The sequence below is a fragment of the Diospyros lotus genome, chromosome 6, assembly GCF_014633365.1.
Source record: "Diospyros lotus cultivar Yz01 chromosome 6, ASM1463336v1, whole genome shotgun sequence".
Taxonomy (NCBI): Eukaryota; Viridiplantae; Streptophyta; class Magnoliopsida; order Ericales; family Ebenaceae; genus Diospyros; species Diospyros lotus.
The window spans coordinates 19144884-19169978 of record NC_068343.1 but is presented as its reverse complement, the minus strand read 5'-3'; the positions used below and the strand labels follow the sequence as shown (position 1 = coordinate 19169978).

General features: G+C 36.8%; 1 protein-coding gene across 1 annotated transcript; it reads left to right on the top strand.

Annotated features, from left to right (window-relative positions):
* The first annotated feature begins 1111 nt into the window (after positions 1 to 1111).
* On the top strand, positions 1112 to 23337 carry LOC127804778 (uncharacterized). The gene is made up of 6 exons (XM_052341783.1): positions 1112 to 1416; positions 2357 to 2405; positions 5275 to 6068; positions 6258 to 6311; positions 6417 to 6601; positions 23065 to 23337. The coding sequence occupies exons 3-6, from the start codon at positions 5285 to 5287 to the stop codon at positions 23152 to 23154; spliced, it is 1113 nt and encodes a 370-aa protein (XP_052197743.1). The 5' UTR covers positions 1112 to 1416; positions 2357 to 2405; positions 5275 to 5284; the 3' UTR covers positions 23155 to 23337.
* The last annotated feature ends 1758 nt before the right edge of the window (positions 23338 to 25095 follow it).

Genomic DNA, 25095 nt, shown 5'->3' with positions numbered 1-25095 from the left:
TCAAAATATTCTTATCTGAAAGGGAAGGAATGTGAGATAAGCATATCTGAAAAATATTAAATAAAAAGTCATGTGATCTCTTTTTTAAGAATCGTTAGATAAGTTTAATAAATATATTAAAAAAGATAAAAGTCTAAAATATTTTCTATATCTTATCTTTTTCGATCTATATCTTAGTTAACAAATACTAGTTAAATGAGTTTTGACTTTCATTAAGACAAGATTCATACCCAACTTTGCTTATAACTTATTTTAGTTATTTTGTGAGTATATCAAAACATATAGAATCTAACACTGTTTTCCTACTTTATGGATTTGATAGTACAAGTAAACATTATACATACTATATACTGTATTTCAAAAATGTGTTGTGTTAAGAATAGTCGTGAAACTACTTACTCTTTTATGAGTTGCTTTTAGCATCAACAAAGATCTTATATTCATGTGATACATTAGGAGATGTTATTGGATATGTATTGTATTTACGAGCGCTTCTATTGTTCGGTTCCATAATATCAGCAGGAGATATAAATCAAATGACTCAGCGGTCATTTCGATCCCTAACCTCTCTACAAACGTGAGGGCGACGAGCTGTTTTCAACTTTTAAGATCGTTTTGACTGTTGAGTTTTTTTCTTAGCCAGACTCGAACACTAAACTTAAGAATTTAAAGAGCAATACCTCATAATGTACTTTCTTTGCTAGCAAAATTATGTTTCGGGACAACACATGGCATCTTTTATAAATAAAATGTGTACGGTATACTTGGTGCCCTATAATATCATATATTATTTTTATAATGTATCTTAATTTAGACTATATTTAAAATCTTTTTACTTGAAGCATGACCAACAAAAAATTTATTCCTATTTTTTCTCAAACATAGATCTTTTCCTCAGAGATATTGAATATCTGCTTCAGCCTAGTAAATTTGATGGTGAATTTGAATGAGGGGTAGAATGTAAAAACGAAAAAAATAAAAATAAAAAAATAAGTAAATAAATATTAAACAAAGAGGGAAAAAGAAGCAGCGGATCTGGGCGACCCAGATCCGACCCGACTCCACCCAACGGGGGCGGGATAAATGGGTGGGGGAGACCCTTCAACTCCCCCAAAGCCCTTGCTGCTCCCCACTCTCTCTCTTCCCGCCGGTACGCCATCGCCACCAGCGGCAACTGCTTCTCCCGACCACCTCTTCTCCACCACCACCATTGCCTTGTTCACCATCTCTTCTTCTGTCCATCTTCGTTCTCCAACAACCATCAGCCACCATATCCTCGTCTTCTCCGGGGACAGCCACCACTACCAGCTCCGCCAGTGTCTCCGCCTTCCCTGCGCCTTCGGACCACCGACCACCACCTCGCCAACCACTGCATTACCTGTATTTCGGCACCTCACAGTCGCCGTCTGACGACTGGTAAGGTCTCCGGCGATCTTAGTTTTTGTTATATATATACATATACACAAAAGGATTTTTATTAGAACGTAGATTTACAAAGATCGAACCGTTAGATCTTTCTGATTTTTGGGCATGAGAGTCACAAGGCCAAGGCGAGTCCGATGGTCTGTTCCAGTCAAGGGAATCTGCCATCGACGGTGACCGGCGATGTTGCCCCCAAAACGAGGATTTTTGACCAAAAAGATTATTTTTTAGATCTGTTAAAAGCGTTGGATCGATCTGATTTTTGGGTATGTGAATCACCGCGGTTGAGAGAATTCGTTCACGGGGTCCGATCAGCGGAATAACCGACCGGCAGTGGCCGACGGCGAGAAGAAGTTAGAAAATTAATCTTTAGATCTACTCAAATCAGACTGTTGGATCGCTTTAATTTTTGGATATGTTAATCACCCCGATCGGGGGAGTCCGATGATTGGTTCTGAACACCGGGACACCGACCTGGCGGCGGTCGACGTCGGCAGACAGTGGCTGCCGGCCAGTTGGGTTCTTTTCCTTTGCTTTTTTGGTGAGGCGATTTGAGAAATTTTTGGCGCCACAAAGTTATATAAAATATGTATTGACCCTTAAGATTATAAAAATATGAATTTGATCTTTTAGTTATTTTAGAACTGCGCTTGAGCTGTGAAAATTATAAAATGGCCCATAAAGTTTCTAAAATTGCAAAGTGGTCTTTAAAGTTTTTGAATTAAAAAAGGGCCCATAGAGTTTTTGAAACCATCAAATGGCCCGTAAGTTTCTGAACGATAAATTGGCCCGTATACCCGTCGATTTCAGGAGAGTCCAACTTACCAGTATCGTTGTTTGAACTAGATAAATGATATAAGCCAAAGACGTTAAGTTTATTTTGACTATCCGTTATCTATGTTGACATGTAGTTCTGTTTTATGTATCTGTGTAGGATTCTTGGATTTAGCGGAAGGAGGGCCCAGTCAGACTCGTATCTTCTGGTTAGACATGCTATGTTATCTTAACTGTATATTGCATTTTATGTTGCAAATCTGTTATCTGTTGTCATGATTATTTAACTGCAAAATTTTATTGCTTTAAAATTCATGAAATATTTTCATCCTATTGGGATAGATGTATTGCATTCTGTTTGACTGTTCATGATACCTGCTTATGTGTTATTCGTTGTAGCATTCTGTCACTTGGTATCATTTTGACATAGTCGGACTAGGTTGAATAGAACACTAGCGTCCAGGGCTCTGCTCAACTTTCTTTGGAGACCTGGGTGCTATATGTTGCCACCTGTTATATATAGTATAGACTGTTTAGTTTTGTTAACCTATCCCACACTTTGTTGCATTACTTGTGTTTATCTGCTTTATTATTGTACTTCTTTTACCACTGCATCATTGAACTGAACTGCTTAAAAAACAGGGTTTGGTGGAGAGGGATAGTGGAGTAGACTCGGAGGCAGTTGAGGTTATCGTACTGCTAACTGTATCTTCTTCTTTGTGTCCCAATTTTTCTAATCTATGCAAATAATATAATATTTATGTTTACTTAAAATGTACACACTTTCCTTGTAGCATGTCTGTTTGCATTCTCTCCTAGTGGGCATGACATACCTTATAGTCGTGAGTCCACAAGACTCACCTCCTAACAGTTTTCAAGGAGTTGCTATTGATATAGGTGGTCATTCAGTAATGATCTCTGGTAATCCTGTCTCCAGTTTGCTGTTGGATCATGCTCTGTAGGGGCACACACATTGATTCCTTTGTTGTGTATGGTATAGTTGCCTCCCTTATTTGGGAATTTGTTGGCGTACATTGATTTTTGAGTCTATATTGTTATTAAGGATCTTGGTTTATATACTAATTTTTTGATTTCTATTTGGGCCGATGGGCTTCCCACCTTATTTCTGATGTAATCTGTTTTGGTGGATGAGTTTCCCACCTCATTTTTAATATAAATTTGTATTGGTGGATGGGTTTCCCACCGCATTTCTATTGTATATGTATCACATTTTTTGTCGTAGATTCCTTAGTAAAGGATGTTTTTCAGTTTAATTTCTGTATTTGTGACTTACTAATTGTATACATATGACATATTTTGTCGTAGATTCCTTGGGATTCATGCTAGTCTCGAACCCGTCGAAATTCGGGTAGTGCAACTATTTATTCTAAAATCATGATTAATGGTGATAATTAGAGTTTAGATCAAATCTCTGTGACATTTTTATTTTATACTGGTTTGAGTCATCTTTAGCCCATGCTTAAGCTTAAGAGACTCCCTGAGTCTTCTTTGAGATGGTTATTCTTGAGTATCCCATCAGAGTCAAATACCCAAACCATCATCAAAATTTGTGAATATTTCACAACTAGAACACTCATAAAACAACTTTGTGTGAAAATATCAATTTTAGAGGATATCGTTTGATCCTTCAAAGATTATATAAAGTTGATTGTTTACAGTTTCACCCCTGTTTTGACACACCTTTGTATCTTGGGTTTTTGATTGACCAAATCTCTACCTTTTTCGTGCAAGCCATACTTTGTTGGAAAGCTCACTCAAATAAAATTCATTTGATTTTATTAAGATTTGACCTTCTTCAATTTGACTCAAAGTCAGTTGATCTGACCGAACAAACTACCAAATCGGACATATATTTTTCCAAAGAAATTGAATGGATGTGAAATCAAGTTTTCTAAAAACTAGACTTCCTTAAACATTGCTTGAAATTTTCTTGTAATAATGTTCCCAAAAAACCATCAAAATGGACTGGTTCACGGTAGTGTTTCATTTTAAACCATTCAGATAGGTTTAACAAGAAAATTCTTAACTAGATCCAAGAAAACCATTTTTCAATGATTCTTATGCTGAAAGTTCAACAACACATCATGGTTTATGATAAAGATATAGTTTAGGACATAACCACAAACTAGTAACTCCGTTTAAGCAAATACAATAAGCGTTGTTGAATGTATGAGTATTCCGATTTCTCATTCCAAACCTTCATAACAAGTTGTTTTACAACCCAATATCCAACGATCTATATATGACTATGTAGGAATCCATTCCCATACAAATTATAAAAAAACTGAAACTTACATAGTTAAAATTTGCAAGTACATAAACTTGTGATATGAAAGTAAAGGTAAACAAACCTCATGCTTACCATGAGGGGCGGACACCACATGAGCCAACCTTGTAGACAAATCTCTTTATGATTTAAATATTTTACTACTTAAATTAGTGTATATATTTGGTAAGTAGTTAGATTAGTATACAAATACAAAAATTACTAAGATTAATAAATTTTATTTTATATTAATTTAAAATATATGAATTTATTTGAATTTTTAAATATAAATAATACATATAAGGAATAAAGAGGAATCATCCTTTATTGATTTTCAAATCTGGATGGCGGGCCAATTTCCAAGATGACCTAATCAATTGTCCTCCTAAACAATTTAACCTCGAAAGGTTGTGTTTTTTTGCCCCAAACACCTCCAAAGATTTTCCAGATCTCTTAATTCTCTGCAGAAAGGTTTGTATTCTTCGGTACACCCGTAGATTTTCATGCTACAGGCATCAGGATCTTTGTATTGCTTTCTACTTCCTTAAAGTGTGATCTTCCTGTGATTGTTCTTTCCATTTTTCTTGGTTTATTTGGAAACTTGTTCGTTTTTTCCTAGATCTTTTTGAAACAATTTGATTACATTTCACTAGGTGTTTGCTAATCGGATGTTGAGCTGGTTTTTGTGTGTGGTTTAGAAGAAGTTCTCTTTGAATGGAAGCAATTATACATGTATGCTAAGGTTTATTGCTAGACTAAGGATTAAATTGATTCCTTTTGTTTCATGCAAGGGAAGTGAAAATGGCTGGGGACAATTCTTCTGATGGGTTTCCCAGAAAGCGTCCTGTTTTGGGTGATTTGACGAATCAAGTGGAAAAGAGGGGACTACTGATGATTTCGGGAAATTTGGGGAGTAAATCTGGAGACGGGAATGGTAAATATGGTGAAAACAAAGAGGGGCATTCACATTTTACTCAGAAGGTGTGCCAAGACGTGGAGAATATGGTCAAGGAGAAAAGTGAGATCAGACCTGCTGTAAATGACAATGATAAACATAAGAGGGCTTGTGTTTCGCCGTGGGCTTGCAGCAGAACTAATTCACTTGAGGGAAATATTATATCTGGCATCTCAAGAATACCTAACAAAGTTGAGGAGTTGAATACACTTGGTAGCAGCCTTCATCTTGGTAGAAGTGATGTTTTTGGTCATGTTGAGAAAATTGCTGATACCTTGGGAGGCAGCTGTTTTTCTGGCATTTCGATGCCCATGGCTTCTGAATCATGTGTTGGTGTTGAAGGGAGCCATGACAAGGACAAAGAAATAGATGCTACTGAAGTTGCACAAAGTGATCCCTTGGGTGAGGGATTAGTTGCTCATGTTTGCAAAAAGCATAGCAAGGACATTTGTGCTGATGGTCTCACCTCAGGCAAATGTGGGTCCACTGATTGCTCAAGATTGCCTAAGCCACAGGGTTCTGCATCTTTTAAACTAGAGAAATGCATGGGATTAAAAGACAATGGAAGCTCTTATTCAAGTGGAAGCGTTGACTTGATTAAATCTTGCTCTTGTTCTTTTTGCATGAAAGGTACTTGTTTCTACCTCCTACACTTGTTGAATTGTCATGGAAGTTCTTGGTTTTTGTTGGTCAGATGAGCAGTTCAATTGTCTATTTTGAGATTGTTAATTACTATTCCCCTGATAGAACTTTACTGGTTAACAGATAATGACCATAATGTGATATTAACCTATGTTTTTTTCTTTTTCTAATGTTCAGCTGCTTACATTTGGTCAGATCTTCACTACCAGGATGTCAGGGGTCGTATAGCTGGTATGCCCTAGCAAGATATTTGAAGTTAATAATTTAGTAGTTATTTGATATTAGTTTTAGATAAGATACTATTTTCTTCAAGCAAAAATATGTTATTCTTAATAGCACTAAAGAAGAGTCAGAAAGAAGCAAGCATTATGGTTGACAGAAGTTGCAAGGACAAGGGAATTGATAAACGTGGTCAAGGAAATTGCTATAAATTCTCAAAGTTAGAATCTGATCTCACTAGTCAATGGAGGTCATTGTTTCTTCATATGGAGGATATATTTGTTCGTGAAGGCAGCCAGCTTGTAAGTCTAACTCTTCATCCGTTTAGTTTGTACTGGTTTGTGGTTGAAAGTTATACCTTTTGAAATATATTAACAATTTAATGCAACAAAATGTTCTATCTTTCTTATAGTTATATGTCATGTACCTAGGGTTTAGCCTAGGGTTTGGATTGGAAATCGGAAGAATCTGAGGGAATTAGGACCAAGAACAGAAGGATTGGAGGGAGAATTGGACAGAAATGGGGAAGATAATAGACATAAATGAGGGAGAGTTGCAGACAGAACAGAGAAAGGGGGAGATTAGAGAGAAAGCAGAGGGAAATGGGAGAAATTTTGAGAGAGAATTGATGAGAGGGAAAGCTGAATTCAATTATCATTCAAAAACATCTCCTACCAACAGACTTCAGTAGCTTTATATAGCTACTCTACAGAAAATAACAAACTAGCAGAAAAATACAACTAGCGGAAAATACAAGTAAAATGTAAAATAGGCTAATTACTGTTTTAGTCCTAGTAAATCCCTTGGGTCTTGACATTATATTATTTGTACTTAAGCATTGCTCTTAAGGCATTCAATTATTAATGAATGCATCTTCTAGCAGTGATTTTTGTGATGCCATTGGTGATATCTGGCTTAAGGTTTCATGTTTGCACTACATTTATGTTCTCAGTGACCTGCCTTTTTGATCTATTCATCTACCTCATGTATTTTACAATATACAGTGTGGCATAAAAATTGTGTACCAATGGCATTCCACATCTATCATTCAATCACATTGACAAAATCATTTAGTCTCCTAGATCATAAACTTAACGAAACAGATTGTGTTGTGTTGAAGAGTTGTAATGGGTTAAACTGTGATGGACACCATAAATCTAAGGGATTTGAGAGTTTGAGGTACATATACTGTTAGGTATATAGATTGTTGAAGGTAATTTAACTGAGTCTAGTAATCTACTCGAGAGTAAGGATCAAATTGTTGACTCATTGGAGTACTCCAAGAGAAGAAGGTGAATATTTTGAGGGAGATGCTCAACATGTCCATATATGAAGGTGTGTTGTGTACTGATTGTGATCATAGATATTTGATGAATGGGAGTGGACTAGCATTTTTCAAACATGCATTAGGAGTGGAAAGAGGGACTTGTAAATTGGTCATTGATGGAGCAATACCAAGAATGTTGTTTTTATGTCCACCATTACTAGGATGAACCATAAGGTAGAGCAACCTCCTGGATCATTTTGGGTAAGCTGAGTAAATGACACAACCTTATCAGGGTATGAGAGCTGTCTTGTTCCAATCCAATTCAGTTACTTTAAAGATGAAATTTACTGTGATGTGTTGCCAGTGGATGTTGGCCACATTCTTTAAGGTTGTCCATACCTTTATGATTTGGATGTGGTACATTACGAAAGAAAAAGTACATGTGTTTTTAATGGCAAGAGTAAGGAAATTATCTTGACACCTGCCAAATCAATTCATAAAGACAGTAGGACCTATTCTCAACTAGCCCTACAAGTTTTGGACTAGAAGCGTCAAGGATCCTCACCCCCTAAATCCATGAGATTGTGAGGCAGATTCTCAAGAAGGTGACTGTGGGGTTGCTAATTGAGTTGGTCTTCTTTTGTCAATTGAAATGTGTTGGAAATATCACAATTTACTCAAAGGATAATTCAAGTAACAGCTGGATTTATCTCCTAATCTTATGGCTGGAAAATAAAGGGATAAGGTAGCAGACAACTGTTACAATCGAGGATGACTTTTGTATTAATTAGGATGACTTTGGTATATGAGTTGTAATTGATGACTTGTATTCTTTCTTTTTGTTTAAGATTCCTAAGCGGTAATTTATGAGGTTATAAATAGAGAATAAACCAAAGGGGCAAGATGTCTCTACTTGCTACTATTGTTATGTGGTATCAGAGCCTTCTTTCTTGGAACCCTAATTTTTCCCACCGCCATCCTTAAGTCTTTTTTGGTATTGTTACAACCTTCATTGTTGTTCAAACCACTACTACCTTTGATCCTTCAATCTTTTTTTTGGTTTTCCAGTCTTCATCATTGCATCTATTTAGCAGATATTGCCACTGCCATGCCTACAATTTCTGATGCAGTCACTCCAAATCCTTTTGATCTTCCAATAGAGGATCAACCCACTGATTTCTTGGGTAATTCTCAGCCTACTAAAAATACACCTAGCTCTCATAGTGATCTCCATCTTATCAATTCAGCTTATCGACTCCATGGAAAGAATTACTACAATGGTCTCAAGTCGTCTCTACTTATCTAAAGGGGTGTGGAAAACTATCTCACCTAACTGGCAAGGGCCCTAGCTCTACCGATCCAAGATTTGGGGCATGGGATGAAGAAAATGCTATGATTATGTCATGGCTTTGGAACTCCACGTTACCAGAAATAAGTAGAAACTGCATGTTTCTATCTTCTGCTCACGATATTTGGGAGACTCTTTACAAAAGTTATTCAATGAAGCAAGATGCAACAGTTATCTATGAGTTGCAGACCAAGGCTGCTACTATGAAACAAGGAAGGATGACAATGATTGATTATTATAACACTCTTACTAGTATTTGGTCTAAGATCGATCATTACCAAAATAAGACAATGATCTTCTCGGAAGATACTCAAACTCACTTTGCATTTGTGGAGAGAGATTGAATATTTGATTTTCTTGTTAGTCTTAACCTAGAGTATGACCAAGTAAGAGTGCAGATTTTAGGAAAGGATCCTATGCCTTTTATTTCAAAAGTATTCTCTTTTGTTCGAGGAGAAGAGACATGACGCTCTGCCATGCTTGATCCACCATCTGTTGGATCTGCTATGGCAGTAAACAAATCCACATCAGTTGCAGCAAAAGCAAGATTTAAATTTAACAAGGATGATTTATGGTGTAGCTATTGCAAAAAACCAAGACACATAAAAAAAAATTGTTTCAAACTTCATGGAAAAGAACAAGTACTTAGCAGATTGGGAGGTTTTAAAGGAATTCCCAATGGCCAGGCCAATCTAACTAATCAAGACAACTCTCAGTTAATGCAAACTTCCTCATCAGGTATTGATATCAAAGAAGAGATTGAATGATTGAAAAGTCTCCTTGATACACTCTCCAAGTCCTCTAGCTCTTGTTCATTTGCCTGGAATGGTAAGTGTGTTATTTATTTATTCTTCTTTTAATGCTTCTAGAACATCTCCACCTAATTGTTGGGTACTTGATTTTGGTGCTACTGACCATATGACCCATGATTCTACTTCATTGTTTCCTATACACCAAGTTCAGGGCATCACAAAATCACTGTTGCCAATGGATCCTCTCTCATTGTTGTCGGTGAAGGCCGCATTACTTTAGCACATTCTCTTTATTTAACTAATGTCCTTCATGTACCAAAACTCACTACTAATCTCATCTTTATTTCTAAACTAACCAAAGACCTAGACTGTATTATTAACTTTTTTGACAACCATTGTGTATTTCAGAATTGGATATCGTGGAGGAAGATTGGAGATGCTAAAGTCCAAAATGGGTTGTATCATGTGCAGGCTCTTGTTGCTTCTAAGAAACATCTTGCTAGAACACAACTCAAATCACCTAAATAGTCCGATATTTGGCTTCACAAAAGACGTTTAGGTCATCTTAGTTTTGGTTCTCTTAAAGCTATGTTTCCTTCTTTATTCCTGCATGTCTCTAGTACTGATTTTCATTGTGAAGTGAGTGAACTTGCCAAACACCGTTGTGTTATCTTTTCCACCTTCATCAATAAAAACTTCATCTCCTTTTGATCTAATTCATTTCGATGTATGGGGTTTTTCTAAAGTCTCTAATCTAAATGGGGCTAAGTGGTTCATTACTTTTATTGATGACTACACTCGGGTCTCTTGGCTATTGTTGCTGAAAGAAAAATTTGAAGTTCCAAAGATCCTTCAATGCTTATTTCAACTCATCCATACTCAATTTGGGGTTTAAATAAAGCGTATCTGGATAGACAATGGGAAACAATATTTTAATCATACTCTATATCATTTTTTTCAATCCCATGGGGTCATTCACGAGTCCTTTTGTGTTGACACTCCTTAGCAAAATGGAGTTGCAGAGCGGAATAACTGTCACATTTTAAATGTGACTTGAGCCCTTCTCTTTGACACTCATGTTCCATCTTATTTTTTGGGGGAAGTAGTCTTAACTACTACACAACTTATCAATTGAGCCCCATCTCGGATCCTTGACCGACAAAGTCCCCTTCAAAAACTCTATTTCCTACCCTCACCTACCATATTTGATTGATTTACCTCTCAAGGTCTTTGGTTGCATCGCTTTTGTCCATATCCAGAAAATCAACTACACTAAACTTGACCCTAGAGCACTTAAATGCCTATTTCTTGGTTATTCTAACACTCAAAAAGGATACAAGTGTTATAGCCCTCTTCTCGGAAGTTCTTTATATCTCTTGATGTCTCCTTTTGTGAAGATCAACCATTTTCCCCTTCTCCCAACTTTCATCTTCAGGGGGAGCGCTATTCGAATTCAGAAGATGAAGCTTTTCTCCATCCTTTGTTTGCAACAATTGACCGTAATAAGCTCTTGCAACCTTCACCAATTGGCCAAGACCAGCCTGCGCCTACAACTACTGACCAAGACCAGCCTTTGCCTTTGCTTATAGCTGTTGATCATGACAATGACCTTTCTATGACTAGCTATTGGTCCTCCCTTATGCCCTAGAAAAAAACAAGACTTGGGAGGTGATTGATCAACCAAAAGAAAAAAGGGTAGTAGGTTGTAAATGGCTTTATATGCTCAAACACAAAGTTGATGGGTCATTGGAAAGGTATAAAGCTCGCTTAGTTGCAAAAGACTATACTCAAACCTATGGGATAGACTACCAAGAAACTTTTGCACCTGTGGCTAAAATGAATACTGTTAGAATTCTATTATCTCTTGCAGCTTGCTTTGACTGGAATTTACAACAGTTTGATGTTAAAAACGCCTGCCTACATGGAGATTTAAAAGAAGAAGTTTTTATGGAATTATCACTAGGTTTTGATGATAAATTTGGGCCAAACAAAGTCTGCAAGCTGAGAAAAGCTCTGTATGGACTAAAGCAGTCCCCTAGAGTATGGTTTGGCAGATTTATTGAAGCTATGCTAAGAATGGGATATCGACAAAGCCAAGGAGATCATACCCTCTTCATCAAATACTCAAAGGATGGTAAACTCACTATCCTCCTAGTATATGTTGAGGATATAATTGTAATTGGGAATTGTGATATTGAAAAAGAAAAATTGAAGATTCAGCTGGCTAAAGAGTTTGAAATTAAAGATTTGGGAAGGTTAAGATATTTCTTAGGAATTGAAGTTGCCTACTTTAAACAAGGTATATTTATTTCCCAAAGGAAATACGTTCTTGATTTGCTCAAAGAAATAGGGAAGCTAGGGTGTCAAGCTTCCAGTACTCCAATTGAGCAAAATCACAAACTAGGAGGACAAGAAGACGGAGGTACTATTGATAGAGGTTGTTGAAATATTTGCCTGAGGATTAGACATATGGTCATGGGAGAGGAAGGATGAATAGAAGGGGTATTAGATTAAAGCTTCTAGAAGTTTGGTAGTTAGGGTTATATTTGTAACTGCAGGCAGTTATTGGAGCCCTTGTATATCCCGCCCATTGTAGTTTATAAATAGAGGGTTCAAGAGTCTTATTTTCACTCTCAATACATTTTGTTTCATTCTGTCTTGTGAAAAGAGTATGTGCTGTGTGTTTGTGGGAGAGAAAAGTGGTATTACTTTGTAATCTCCAGGTAAGGCAGCTTGGTAATAGGGCTAGGAGAGAAATCAGTGCATGTAATCTTTGTTTTCATTTTCAAGATAGTAAAGAACGTGACCATCTCAGTCTGGATGTAAGTTCTTCATCTAGGAGTTCCGAACTAGGATAAATCTCGTCTTGTGTGTGAGTGCTTTGATTTTGTGTTGTTTTCTTGTATTCCTATTTCTGTTCTATTCATGAGTGAGGGATTGTATTTTTCTTGAGGGAGATTTGAGTGTGTGTCGGTGAGAATTGTTACAATAGAGGTCAATATGAAAGACTAGTAGGAAGGTTAATTTACCTATCTCATACACGACTTGATGTTGCCTACTCAGTAGGGCTTGTTAGTAGATTTATGCATGATCCTAGAGAAAAACATATGCAACCTGTCCACAAAATCTTACAATATTTGAAAGCCACACCAGAGAGAGGAATTTTGTTTAAAAGAAGAGGAAAATTGATTATGGAAGCTTATACAGATGCTGACTATGCTGGATTTTTGAAAGGTATAAGATCTACTACAGGTTATTGTATATTTTTTTGAAGGAAATATTATTTCATGGAGGAGTAAAAAACTAGTGGCATTCAGATCTAGTGCTGAGGTAGAACTAAGAGCAATGGCTTATGGAATTTGTGAGCTGTTATGGCTGAGAATTATTCTCAATGATTTGGGATTAAAAGGTGTAGAACCTATGAGCCTATATTGTGACAACAAGTTAGCAATAAGCATAGCACATAACCCAGTGCAACATGATCGAACTAAACATATAGAGATTGACTGACCTTTCATCAAAGAGAAACTAGACAATAGCCTCATCACGATACCTTATGTCTCTTTAAATAATCAATGGGCATATGTCTTTACAAAAGGTCTTCCTACAATTAGATTTGAAGAAATTACATGTAAGTTGGGAATGAAAAATATCCACTCACCAGCTTGAGGGAGAGTGTTGGAAATTTCACAATTTACTCAAAGGATAATTCAAGTAATAGTTGGATTTATCTCCTAATCTAATGGCTGGAAAATAAAGGGATAAGGTAGCAGGCAACTGTTACAGCTGTAAATGGCAGATTCTATAGAGGCAATCAAGGATGACTTTTGTATTAATTAGGATGACTTTTGTATATGAGTTGTAATTGATGACTTTTGTATTCTTTCTTTTTGTTTAAAATTCCTAAGTTGTAATTTATGAGGTTATAAATAGAGAATAAACTAAAGGGGTAAGATGTCTTTCCTTGCTACTATTGTTACAAAATGGATTTCAGCAGATTGAGAACCAACCTGTTTTTAATTCAAGATGCTGAAATTCATATTTTTCCTGTGCTTATTTATTTAGGTCAAAATGATATTTAGAAACTAACATGTAGTTTTTTATTATTAATATTATTTTACAATTTTCATTTTTATGCATGGAATGGGAGATTGATGGCAAAATTGATACTCTAGGAAGGATCATACCATGAGGGGAAGTAGGAATTATCATGGACAATATGGGGTAGTGGATGATTGAATGTAAATAGATTGAGTGATGGGATTATCACAATTAAAATTGTTTTAAGAAAAGGGACTTTGAATATTATTAGTATATATGCACCAAAAGTTGTGTAGGAAAAGGGATAAAGAAAACTTTTGGGAGGATTTAGAGAGGTTGTTGCAAGGAAAACATAGAGAAATGATCATTATAGGAGGTGACTTAAATGGTCATATGGCTAAAGAAGTAAATGAGTATAGAGATGTGCATGGAAGTTATGGATTTTGCAGTGGAAATAAGAGGAAAGAATTATTTTGGATTTTGCCACGTTATATCATCATAAGATATGATGTCCTTGTAGAGGTATTGTCATGTATAAAGATTATTGGAAATTAAGGCTTGTGATTGTTATTTGTTGTATGTGATCTCCTTGTAGCAAATACCATAGTCAAGAAGTGGGATGCACATTTGATCAGATATAAAAATGGGTTGTCAATGATTTAAATAGACTACTTTTTAGTGAGAAAAAGGATTGCCTATGTTATAAGGGTTGTAAAATTATATGTGAGTACCTAAAAGCATTCAACAAAGGCCTATTGTCACTTGTGTTCATATAAAAAATGGAGGAAAAATTATAAAAAAAAAATGAATTCCAAGAATCGAATGGTGGGATTTATAAGATGAAAAAAATACATTTTTTTCAAGAAAAATAATCTAATGTGGATTGGACCATAGAAAGTGGGGTTAATCTAATGTGGATTGAGATAGCTAATTTTGGTTGAAACTGTCAGAACTTCGAATCTGACAAGGGGGTAAAGGGAGGGAAATTGCAAGGAGAGAAAGATAACAGAAAAGGATTCAATTCATTTCTCAACATGCCTTCCCTTCTCCGCTATGGCTTATATATAGCCTAGCAACACATCTATCTAGAATGTACAATCTTGTAAAGCACAACCACCATAACAACTAAGTACCCTCAATAAGCATAAGAGAAAAAACACAATTACTACCCTATCTCTAGGAATGTGACAGAAACATGGAAAAGCTGTTTCTATGAGCGTGAAAGGATAAAAGCCTTGAACCAAAATGAGTTTTTGTGGTGGGATGAGAAGGTACAAGAGGAAAAAAAGCAATCAAAAGAGTTTAATACAAAACTTTACATGCACAATGAAGAAAACTTGAAGATGTATATATTGCCCAAATAAGGAAGCGAAGAAGGTAGTTTATCAAGCATGTTCAAACATATATGAAAATTTATACCATAGACTTGATACAAAAATGATGAAGGATATATATGTATGTATGTATTCTGGCTAAAGCAAGAGAAAGAAAAATGAAAGATTTGAGCAAAGAGACAGAAATCACAAGTAATAATAAATGAGGGAGCAACTAAGTAGAGATGGAAGGAATATTTATTGAGGTTATTTAGTGAATGTGAAAAAGCATAGAGTATGTTGGGGCTTGGTAACTGCGAAAAAGATAAGCATTGCATACTTTGTAGATTTATTTGCCTAAAATGAAGTAAAGCAAGCTATACTGGTAAATAGTTGGATCAAATAATATTTTGATAAAAACACTAAAATGCAAGGAAGAAAGAGAACATATTTGTCATGTGACAAGGGGTATTCTTGTAATAAAAGAGGATGGGTAGTTATGGGTAGAAGGTTGTAGAAGAAAAGGAAGTTAAGCAACTTGTAATTCAAATGTTGGTGCCAACCCACAGAGGAGGGGTATATAAGCCAACATCAACGGCTATAGTGGACAGGCTTGAATACGATTGAATTCACATTTCTCTCTCATTCTCTTACTCTCCCTTTCTCTCAATTTTCTCTCTGTCTTCTTATCCTCCCCACTCTCTCGATTCATCAATTCCCACTCAATTCCTCACTGAATTGCGAGAGAATTCCCTTGTCAGAATTGAGTTCTAACAATTTAGTTTCAGAGCAAGGTTCTGAGCGATCAAGTTAGGCTATGGCAGACAAAACAAGGATGAAGCAGATGGAGGCGCAACTCTAATAGGTGACGACGATGGTGTCGGATATGCAGAACATAATGGAGGCATTCGAGAATTTGGTGGAGAGGAGGATCGACGGTGTTGTAAATTTGTAGCTCAAAGAGAGTAGAGCATAAACTGCTCGGTTGGAGGATCAAATGAGAGAGCAGGGTTAGGCTTTTAGGAATCATATGCATCAGTTCATGTTGATGCTTCAGCACCAAAATCAGGTACGAATCTCATTGGAATTTCCTCCGAGGGAGAGATCTGAGCTAAATCCTATATGTCTAGGGAGGAAACTTCAGATCGGAGGGATTTGTGGAGTAAGAGACAGAACAACCGGTGATGGAAGAGAATGTAGGAGTAAGGAGGTAGGGCACTGCAATCGGATCGAATCAGATTAGTTTGCCTATGCCTTAGATGGAGATCCCTTTTATTCGATGGCCAAAACCCAAGGTGGTGGGTGAGGCGCTGTGAGAGGTTGTTCGGCCTTTACAATGTGGCCGAAAAGCAGAAGGTGATGCTAATAGTGGCTTATTTGAACGATGTGGGAGATGCATGGTACTAGGGTTGGATGGGAGTGAAGGAGGAGTGCCCCCGGGGGGGGGGGGGGGGATTCGTGGAGGGCCTGTGTGAGCGGTTTTGGGAAAAAGGAATGCTAGATGTTGTGGAAGAATTTAATAAGCTTAGGTAGGGGTGATCTGTACAAGCTTATCAACAGAGATTTAAGGAGTTAAAGGCCCTCATGTTGATCTCTAATCCCATTCTTATAGAGGGATACTTTGTGTCAAGCTTCATTAGTGGCTTGAACGAAGAGATACGCCCCATCGTCAAGATGTTCCAACCAAAAACGGTCCAACAAGCCACTGAGTGTGCCAAGTTGCGGGAACTAACGGTAGAAGCTTTAGTGAAGAAGCAGAAGGGGGTAACTAAGGGATGGCAGGTGATGTCCTTGCAACAAAGCAGCCAGGAGTGGAATAAGGATGGTGGAACATGGGGACAGGGTAATAAGGGGTTGGCCCTACTAATACCTTCTCAATCACTCACTAGGAATTTGAGAGAGCAAAGGACGTTTGTAGGCCTCTTATTTAGATGTAGGGACAAGTATACCCCAGACCATCAATGTAAATGCCAACTATTGCTACTAGAGGGAATTGAAGAGGATGAATAAGAGATTGAAGAAGCTGGCAATTAGGAGGAGGGTGAAGAAAAGGCGGAGATCTCCCTCCATGCCTTATGAGGGGTGTCTATTAGCAAGATCATTAAGGTGGATGGAAAAGCCAAGGAGAATAACCTGTCAATACTTATTGACAGGTCCAACAAGCCACAGAGTGTGCCAAGCTGCAAGAACTAACGGTAGAAGCTTTAGTGAAGAAGCAGAAGGGGGTAACTAAGGGATGGCAGGTGATGCCCTTGCAACAAAGCAACCAAGAGTGGAATAAGGATGGTGGAACATGGGGACAGGGCAATAAGGGGTTGGCCTTACTAATACCTTCTCAATCACTCGCTAGGAATTTGAGAGAGCAAAGAACGTTTGTTGGCCTCTGTTTTAGATGCAGGGACAAGTATACCCCAGGCCATCAATGCAAATGCCAACTATTGCTACTAGAGGGAACTGAAGAGGATGAAGAAGAGATTGAAGAAGCTGGCAATTAGGAGGAAGGAGAAGAAAAGGTGGAGATCTCCCTCCATGCCTTATGAGGGGTGTCTACCAGCAAGATCATTAAGGTGGATGGAAAAGCCAAGGAGAATAATCTGTCAATACTTATTGACATTGGAAGCATCCATAGCTTCCTAGATGGAGGAGGAGCTAAGAGGCTCCAATGTAGCTTAACGGGGACTATTTTGTTTTTAGTCACGATTGCTAATGGGTAGAAGGTAATCTGCAAGTCAACATGCATGGGGTTTTGTTAGTAGATGCATGGGGAAAATTTTGAGGCTGACTTATGACTCCTTAAGTTGGGAGGCTGTGATATGGTCTTGGGAGTGGATTGGATGAGAGAAGTAAGTCCCATTTGCTTTGATTTTAACAAGATGGAAGTCACATTTGAAAAAGGGGGAGGAGAATAACCATCACAGGCAATGCAAAGGTGGGCACTTGCAAGCTTATCACGGGAAAGAGGTTGCATAAGCTATTCAAAAACAAATGGACACAGGTGGCCCAATGATTTTTTGTACAAGCTGTGGAGCAGGAAGAAGAGGAAGAACCAGATTATGGAGGGAAGTTAATACTGGATTCTAAGGGGCTCTGTCTCGACTCCTTGGGAGGTAAACCAATTAGACTTACTTGATTCACTCTTAGCTGAATTTGAGGACTTGTTTGAGGAGCCTAAGGCTCTACCACCATCTAGACCCTTAGACCATACTATCAACCTTAAGCCTAATTTTGAACTAGTCAACATCTGTTCTTATCGGTACCCCCTAAGACGAAAAGCTGAAATAGAACGCATGATAAAAGAAATGCTACACATGTCTATTATCAGACCCAGCATCAGCCCCATATGCTTCCCCTTTGCTCTTAATAAAAAAGAAAGATGGCAATTGGCGATTGGCGGTTTTGTATTGATTATTGCTAACTCAATTCCCTTACCATTAAAAACAAGTTTCCTATCCCTATCATTGAGGACCTGTTAGATGACCTACATGGGGCCAAAGTTTTCTCTAAAGTTGATCGTCTCTTGGGATATCATCAAATTCACATGCACCCCCAAGACATCCATAAAATAGCCTTTAGAACCCACCAAGGGCACTATGAATTCTTGGTAATGCCATTTGGATTGACTAATACCCCAACAACCTTTCAAGCCCTAATGAATTAGATATTTGAACCCTACATATGCCAATTTATTTTGGTATTCTTTGACGATATCCTAGTCTACAACCCTAATTTTTCCAAACATCTAGAGCACTTAAGGACAACTCTGCAAGTCCTCAGATTCAATAAGTTGTTCATCAAGAAGTCTAAATGTGCTTTTGCACAAACCCAAGTGGAGTACTTTGGCCATGTTATATTAGGAGCAAGAGTGAGCACGAACCCCTAGAAGGTGGCAGCTATGACTGCTTAGCCACAATCGATGAATGTGAAAGCCCTAAGGGGATTCTTGGGCCTTACAAGCTATTATATGCAGTTTGTTAAGGACTATGGCATCCTCAACAGACCCTTACCTGAATTGTTGAAGGAGGGGTTTCATTGGGGTAAGGAGGCTGAAGTAGCTTTTGAAAGACTAAAAAGGGCCACGAGTGAGGTTCCCATGTTAAGCCTCTCGAATTTCGATTAGCCATTTGTATTGGAGATCGATGCCAACAATTATGGGGTGGGGGCAGTGTTCATGCAAGGGGGTAGACCCCTAGCTTTCATCAGTCAAGCACTAGTCCCTAAACACTTGGGCCTCAGAGTGTATGAGAAGGAACTACTAGCTGTCCTGGTAGCAGTAGAGAAGTGGAGACACTCTTAGGAGGGGGGGTAAATTCATTATTAGAACTGGCCATGAAAACCTCAAGTTCATATTGTAGCAGAAACTCCATACACACCTCCAGAGGAAAGGTATGTCCAAGCTAATAAGTCTTGACTATATTATCCAATACAGGAAGGGATACGAGAACAAAGTAGCCGATGCCCTCTCTAGATGTATGGAAGAAGGAACCTCAGCTACTATGACTTCCATTACACCTGAGTGGTACCTAGAAGTGGCATCTAGTTATGTGAAAGGGGAATGGACTAAAGAGCTCATGGAGCAATTGACCCTAGATTCAGCTAGCATGCCAGGCTATTCATTGAGGAATGGACTACTAAGGTACAAGGAGAGATTAGTGATTGGAGATGATGAGTCACTAAGGAAGAAGGTATTGACAGTCCTCCATGATTCCCCTGTTGGGGGACATTCAGGGGTCCATAATACATATAGTAGGATCCAACAATTGTTTTATTGTCCTCGATTAAAGAAAGCAGTGCAAGAGTATGTGAAGAGTTGTGACATTTGCAGCCAGTGTAAGCATGAAAACATTCATCCCCCAGGGATGCTACAACCATTGCCCATCCCGTAGAAGGCATGGTTTAGCATAAGCATGGACTTTGTGGAAGGATTGCCCAAATCAGAGGACAAAGATTGCATACTGGTAATAGTGGACAAATTAACAAAATATGCCCATTTTCTGAGTCTAGCACATCCCTTCATTGCCCAAGAGGTAGCGAGGGTGTTTTTGGACCAAGTGGGGAAACTACATGGGTTGCCTCAGGTCATTGTATTTGATCGAGACAAAATATTTACAAGCTTACTTTGGAAGAAGCTAATGAAGTCATTGGGAACTCAACTACACGTCTTCTGCCTACCACCCAGAAACAGATGGGCAAACAGAACATATCAACCAATGTTTAGAAACTTACTTTAGGTGTGTGTGCTTAATACATTTAACTGGGTGGCACAAATAGCTGCTCTTGGCACAATGGTGGTACAACACCAACCACCATTCTACTTTAAAAATGACCCCTTTTGAGGTACTTTTCAAGTATAAGCCACCATTGATACCCATCAGTGGGAGTCCTAATTTGGTGGCCACCGTTGACAACTACTTGGTTTAGAGATAGCACGAAGTGTAGACTTTAAAGAATGAGTTGGCTAGTGCCCAAAATCAGAAAAAATAGTATGCGGATAATAAGAGGAGTGAATGGTCATTCTCAGTAGAGGACATGGTGTATTTGAAGCTGAGGAAAAGCTCAATTGAAGACTCTATCTCCCTAGGCAGTCACCAAGCTCAATCCAAAGTTTTATTGCCCTTATAAGGTGTTAGCTCGGGTGGGCAAAGCTGTGTATAAACTACAGTTACCTAAAGGCTCCTACATCCACCCTATGTTTCATATGTCGCTTCTCAATCCATCCCCAAGCAGCAACCTTGTGAATACTACCCTATCCCCAGCAGCCCAAGAAGTTCAATAGGTGGCTGAGCCTATAGCCATTGTGGGCAAAGGAGTTATCTACAAGCAAAAGCTACCCATTATGCAGGTGCTCGTGCGTTGGTCTACTCTCCCTTCTGAAAACAACACATGAGAGTACTTGCTCGACTTACTTAAACAGTTCCCTAAGGTGGTGGGACTACTTTGATCCTTCTTGAGGACAAGAAGAATTTTAAGGGGAGGGGAAATTGTCATGTGACAAGGGGTATTCTAGTAATAAAAGATGGGTAGTTATGGGTAGAAGATTGTAGAAGAAAAGGCACTTAGGCAACTTGAAATTCAAATGTTGGCGCCAACCCACAGAGGATGGGTATATAAGCCAGCATCCGCGGCCATAGCGGGTAGCCTCGAATATGATTGAATTCACATTCCTTCTCATTCTCTTACTCTCTCTCTCTCTCTCTCAATTTTCTCTATGTCTTCCTAACCTCCCTTCTCTCTCGGTTCATCAATTCCTGCTCAATTCTATTAATTGCGAGAAAATTCCCTTGTCATAATTGAGTTCTGACAATATTGTGGTTAACAAAATTATTTAACATGATACTTTGCATTAAAGGGGATGTTTGAATGTTGATGAGTGTGTGAAAGAACAATTTAGTGTTTATTTACAAGAATAGAGGAAATATTCAGATTTAGTAATACTATAAAATTTTGGAATAGGTAACTGAGGGGAAGGTTAAGGAGAATAGTCAAGGTCTTTGAAAACCAATTTGGTTTTATGCTTGGTAGGTCAAGTGGTAAACACTGAAACTTGTCTACTTATTGAGTTATCTAACAACAAGGTCCAAAGATAAATAGAAGGATGTGTACATGGAATTTATAGACCTGAAAAAAGCCTATGACATAAGAAGAAGAAGAAGAAGAAAAGAGAGAGCTCATGATAGTCTCGAAAGAAGTTTTGTGGAGGGTTTTAGAGAAGAATATAGTCTGGGATTACTTGTATATAGATTATCAAGGACATGTATCATTAATTAGAAATGTGTGTCAAGATTTGTGGAGGATATATTGAAGCTTTTTTAATTACAACTGGATTACTCCAATGATCTATAGTGAGCCCTTACTTTCGTTGCCCTTATAATGAATGAACTCATTAAGCACATCCAACAAGATGAGCCTTTGAATGAATCTTAGTAGATGAGATAGAAGATGTAAATATTAAACATAAATTATGAAAGAAAATTTTAGAATCTAAAATTTTCAGGTTGAACAAATAAAAAATCAAATATATGATGTAAGTTATAAAAATAGAAGTAGGGATGATGGTAGTGGTGAGGTTTGAAGATAAAGTTAATCTTAGAAAAGAATAGTTGAGATATATTGGATCAATTGTTAAAAAGAAGAGATTATTGAGAATGTTACCCTACTACATTGAGGAAGGATGGGTAAAATGGAGAAGTATGTCTTAACATTAATGGGACCATAATCCATTTAAAGATAAAATAAAAGTGTTATTATATTGTTCGAAGACTTTATTGTATGGATTAAAATGTTAGATTCTTTGCCAATATTTGCAAAGTATTCAGCATTAATTGGGATGGGGATGTTGTGATAATTATAATTAAATAAGGTTGGAGTGATATAAGATACTTGAGATGCAATTAAGATAGTTTGAAGATGTGAGAAAAAAACAACAGAAACACCTGTGAGTTAAGTAGATAGAATGGAAGTATATAACAAGAGGTAGATGAAGATACCAAAGTAAATTTTGTGGGACACTTTTAAACATGATTTGGGATATAATGTTTTTACAAAAGATATGACCATAGATAAAAAGGATTGGAGACTTAGAATTCATGATTAATAATTCAACTTCTATTTTGGCATTTGTTGGGGTCCTTGGGGGCTTGTCCAATTACACATTAGACACAATCTTGTAATTGATCTAATAGTCAAGGATTTTTTATGATGGGAACATCGGAAAATTTTGTATTTAATTTTCACATATGTTCTAATCTGTTTTTAACATTTCAATTTATTCTCTTAATTTATATGTTGAAGAATGCTGGATGCAATGTAAAACTTGCTTTGAAAATTGAAATACAGAGCAGGCTTAACTTGGTACATGGTATGGACAAGGTTTAGAGACGTCACATGCATCTGCCATTTTGTTCAAGCTAGTGTTATAAAAATTGCCTTGTTGGCTTAATAATCCCTTGTGATAAACAATATTATTATAATTTTTTTTCTTGATTACGGATTGTGACACTTTTTTATTGTCAGATCTAATAAATAATTCCAAAATTTTATGTGGCAGGAAGCGAGTTTGCTCGCACTTAAAGATTTGAGAGAGAGACGCAAGATAGAACTGGAGAAGATGAACGGAATACCTCTGGAGAAACAATAGTTGCTTCCAATGCTTGTACCTTTTTAAGATTGTTAAAAAGTCAAGTCTCCTCCTCAGTACAAATGTTGCAGCATGTTAGTATGAAATATCAAGAAGTTTATAATTGTTCCCTAGTATTGAATGCTGCTGTTGTTGCTGATGATTGAAAAATTCGTTTGCTTTGAAATAAGATTGTTTCTCTCACCCAGTAATTTGTTTGTGGATGATGTTCTTAAGGAGCTTCCTTCCTTCCTCTTTCCATTTGTGTCCAGTCCAAGTCATGCATAATTTTTTGATGTTTTGAAATGACTTACAGGTCGCTCGCTCTGGCTGAAATTTCTCAAATTCTTCTCGTTGGCTTATTGTTTAATTGTTTAAAATTGTCAATCAAGTAATGTTTGTTGTTGGATTCAGATTTAGTTCGTTTTTCTGGGTAGTTTCTAATTTTTTCAATTTTAATTTTACAACTAGACAGATCTCAATATTTTATATTTTAAAAATTAATAGTATTTATTTTTTCAGAAAATACCAAAACTAGAAAATTAAATTTTTTCTTTTAATTAAAATTGAGATTAAAAATAAAAATAAAAAATGTTATGTACAACTAAACAAGTCTTTTTTTTTATTTTGTTACCTTTTAAAAGACTTGATGATTTTCTAAAACTAAAATGGGTTTTGAAATTAGAACCATGTTAGATGTATACTTATTTTGTACATCTTAGGCTATATAAGGGGATATTATGACTAAAATATCCTGCGCCTCACGCACCTTTATGCATCTCATGAGAGGTTTTTTTGTCATAATACCCTCTTATCTAGTCCAAGATGTACAAAATGAATTTACCAATAGTATTTTTTTTAAAATTAATTGGCTTTTCAATCTTTGGTTTAGTGGTTTTAATTGGAGGCCTATTGACTTGACCTAATATAGCTTCCATGTTAGATTGCACTCATGTGTTTGAACTGAAGCCACAGACACACACATATTAATACTGTATTTAGCATTGATTAAAGCTCAAACCATATTATTATAAACAGGAAGATGAGACCGTCCTTCCTGCGCATTACCAGAGGAAACATGGAATTATTATATCATCCTATCCTATCCTATCCTATCCCTATACCTATGAACGTAGCACATTACCACTTGTGGATTGCCAATGTCAACGGATTGGATCGGATGGCTGAGGATTTACATCTATGAATGAAGATTTAAATAATAATAATGATCGGAGGCTAGTGATAGGGTTTTAGAAATAAATAAATAAAAAAGAATTGGCAGTTGACATGAATTAGTCAATAATTGTTAATAATAATATATATATATATATATATATATATATGGTGGGGATGGTCTTATCTTCAACTCCCATCCTATGCATTGCTGCAGGCAGCCTTGTTGACACGTATAAGCAGTTAATAGTTTTAATTCTTTAGATAAATTAATAATACATCTTTTACTTTTTAAGCTTTTGACTCATACACGTACATCTCTTAAAAAGTTTATATTTCATCAAATAAATAGATCATTTAATTTTTCTAAATTAGCCACGACACCAAACTTTTGAGTGTTTTTTTGGATCAAACACCTCTTGAATTTTGCTTTTTGTCAAATCAGCGTATCAATTTTCTCCAAATGGTCAAAACACTCATTCCGAAAGAAATAATATTAATTAAACTAATTTATGTTAAAGTTATCTCTAATTCTATTTAATTTAATTTAATTTACTACTATTATGATCATTTTAGAAAAAGTTAAAAGAAAAAGAGAAAGAAGGAGCGTATGTTGTCATTGTGAACAATCCTTATTGTCGCTATGAAGTCGGCAGCAATACAACAGTGAAGATCCATGGTGTACCAAGAGAAAGAGAGAGAAACAGAGGGTAGATCAGAAAAAAAAAAAAAAGGTTTAAAAAGAGATGAAAAAAAGTGAAAAATAAGGATAAAATTTTTAAATATAAA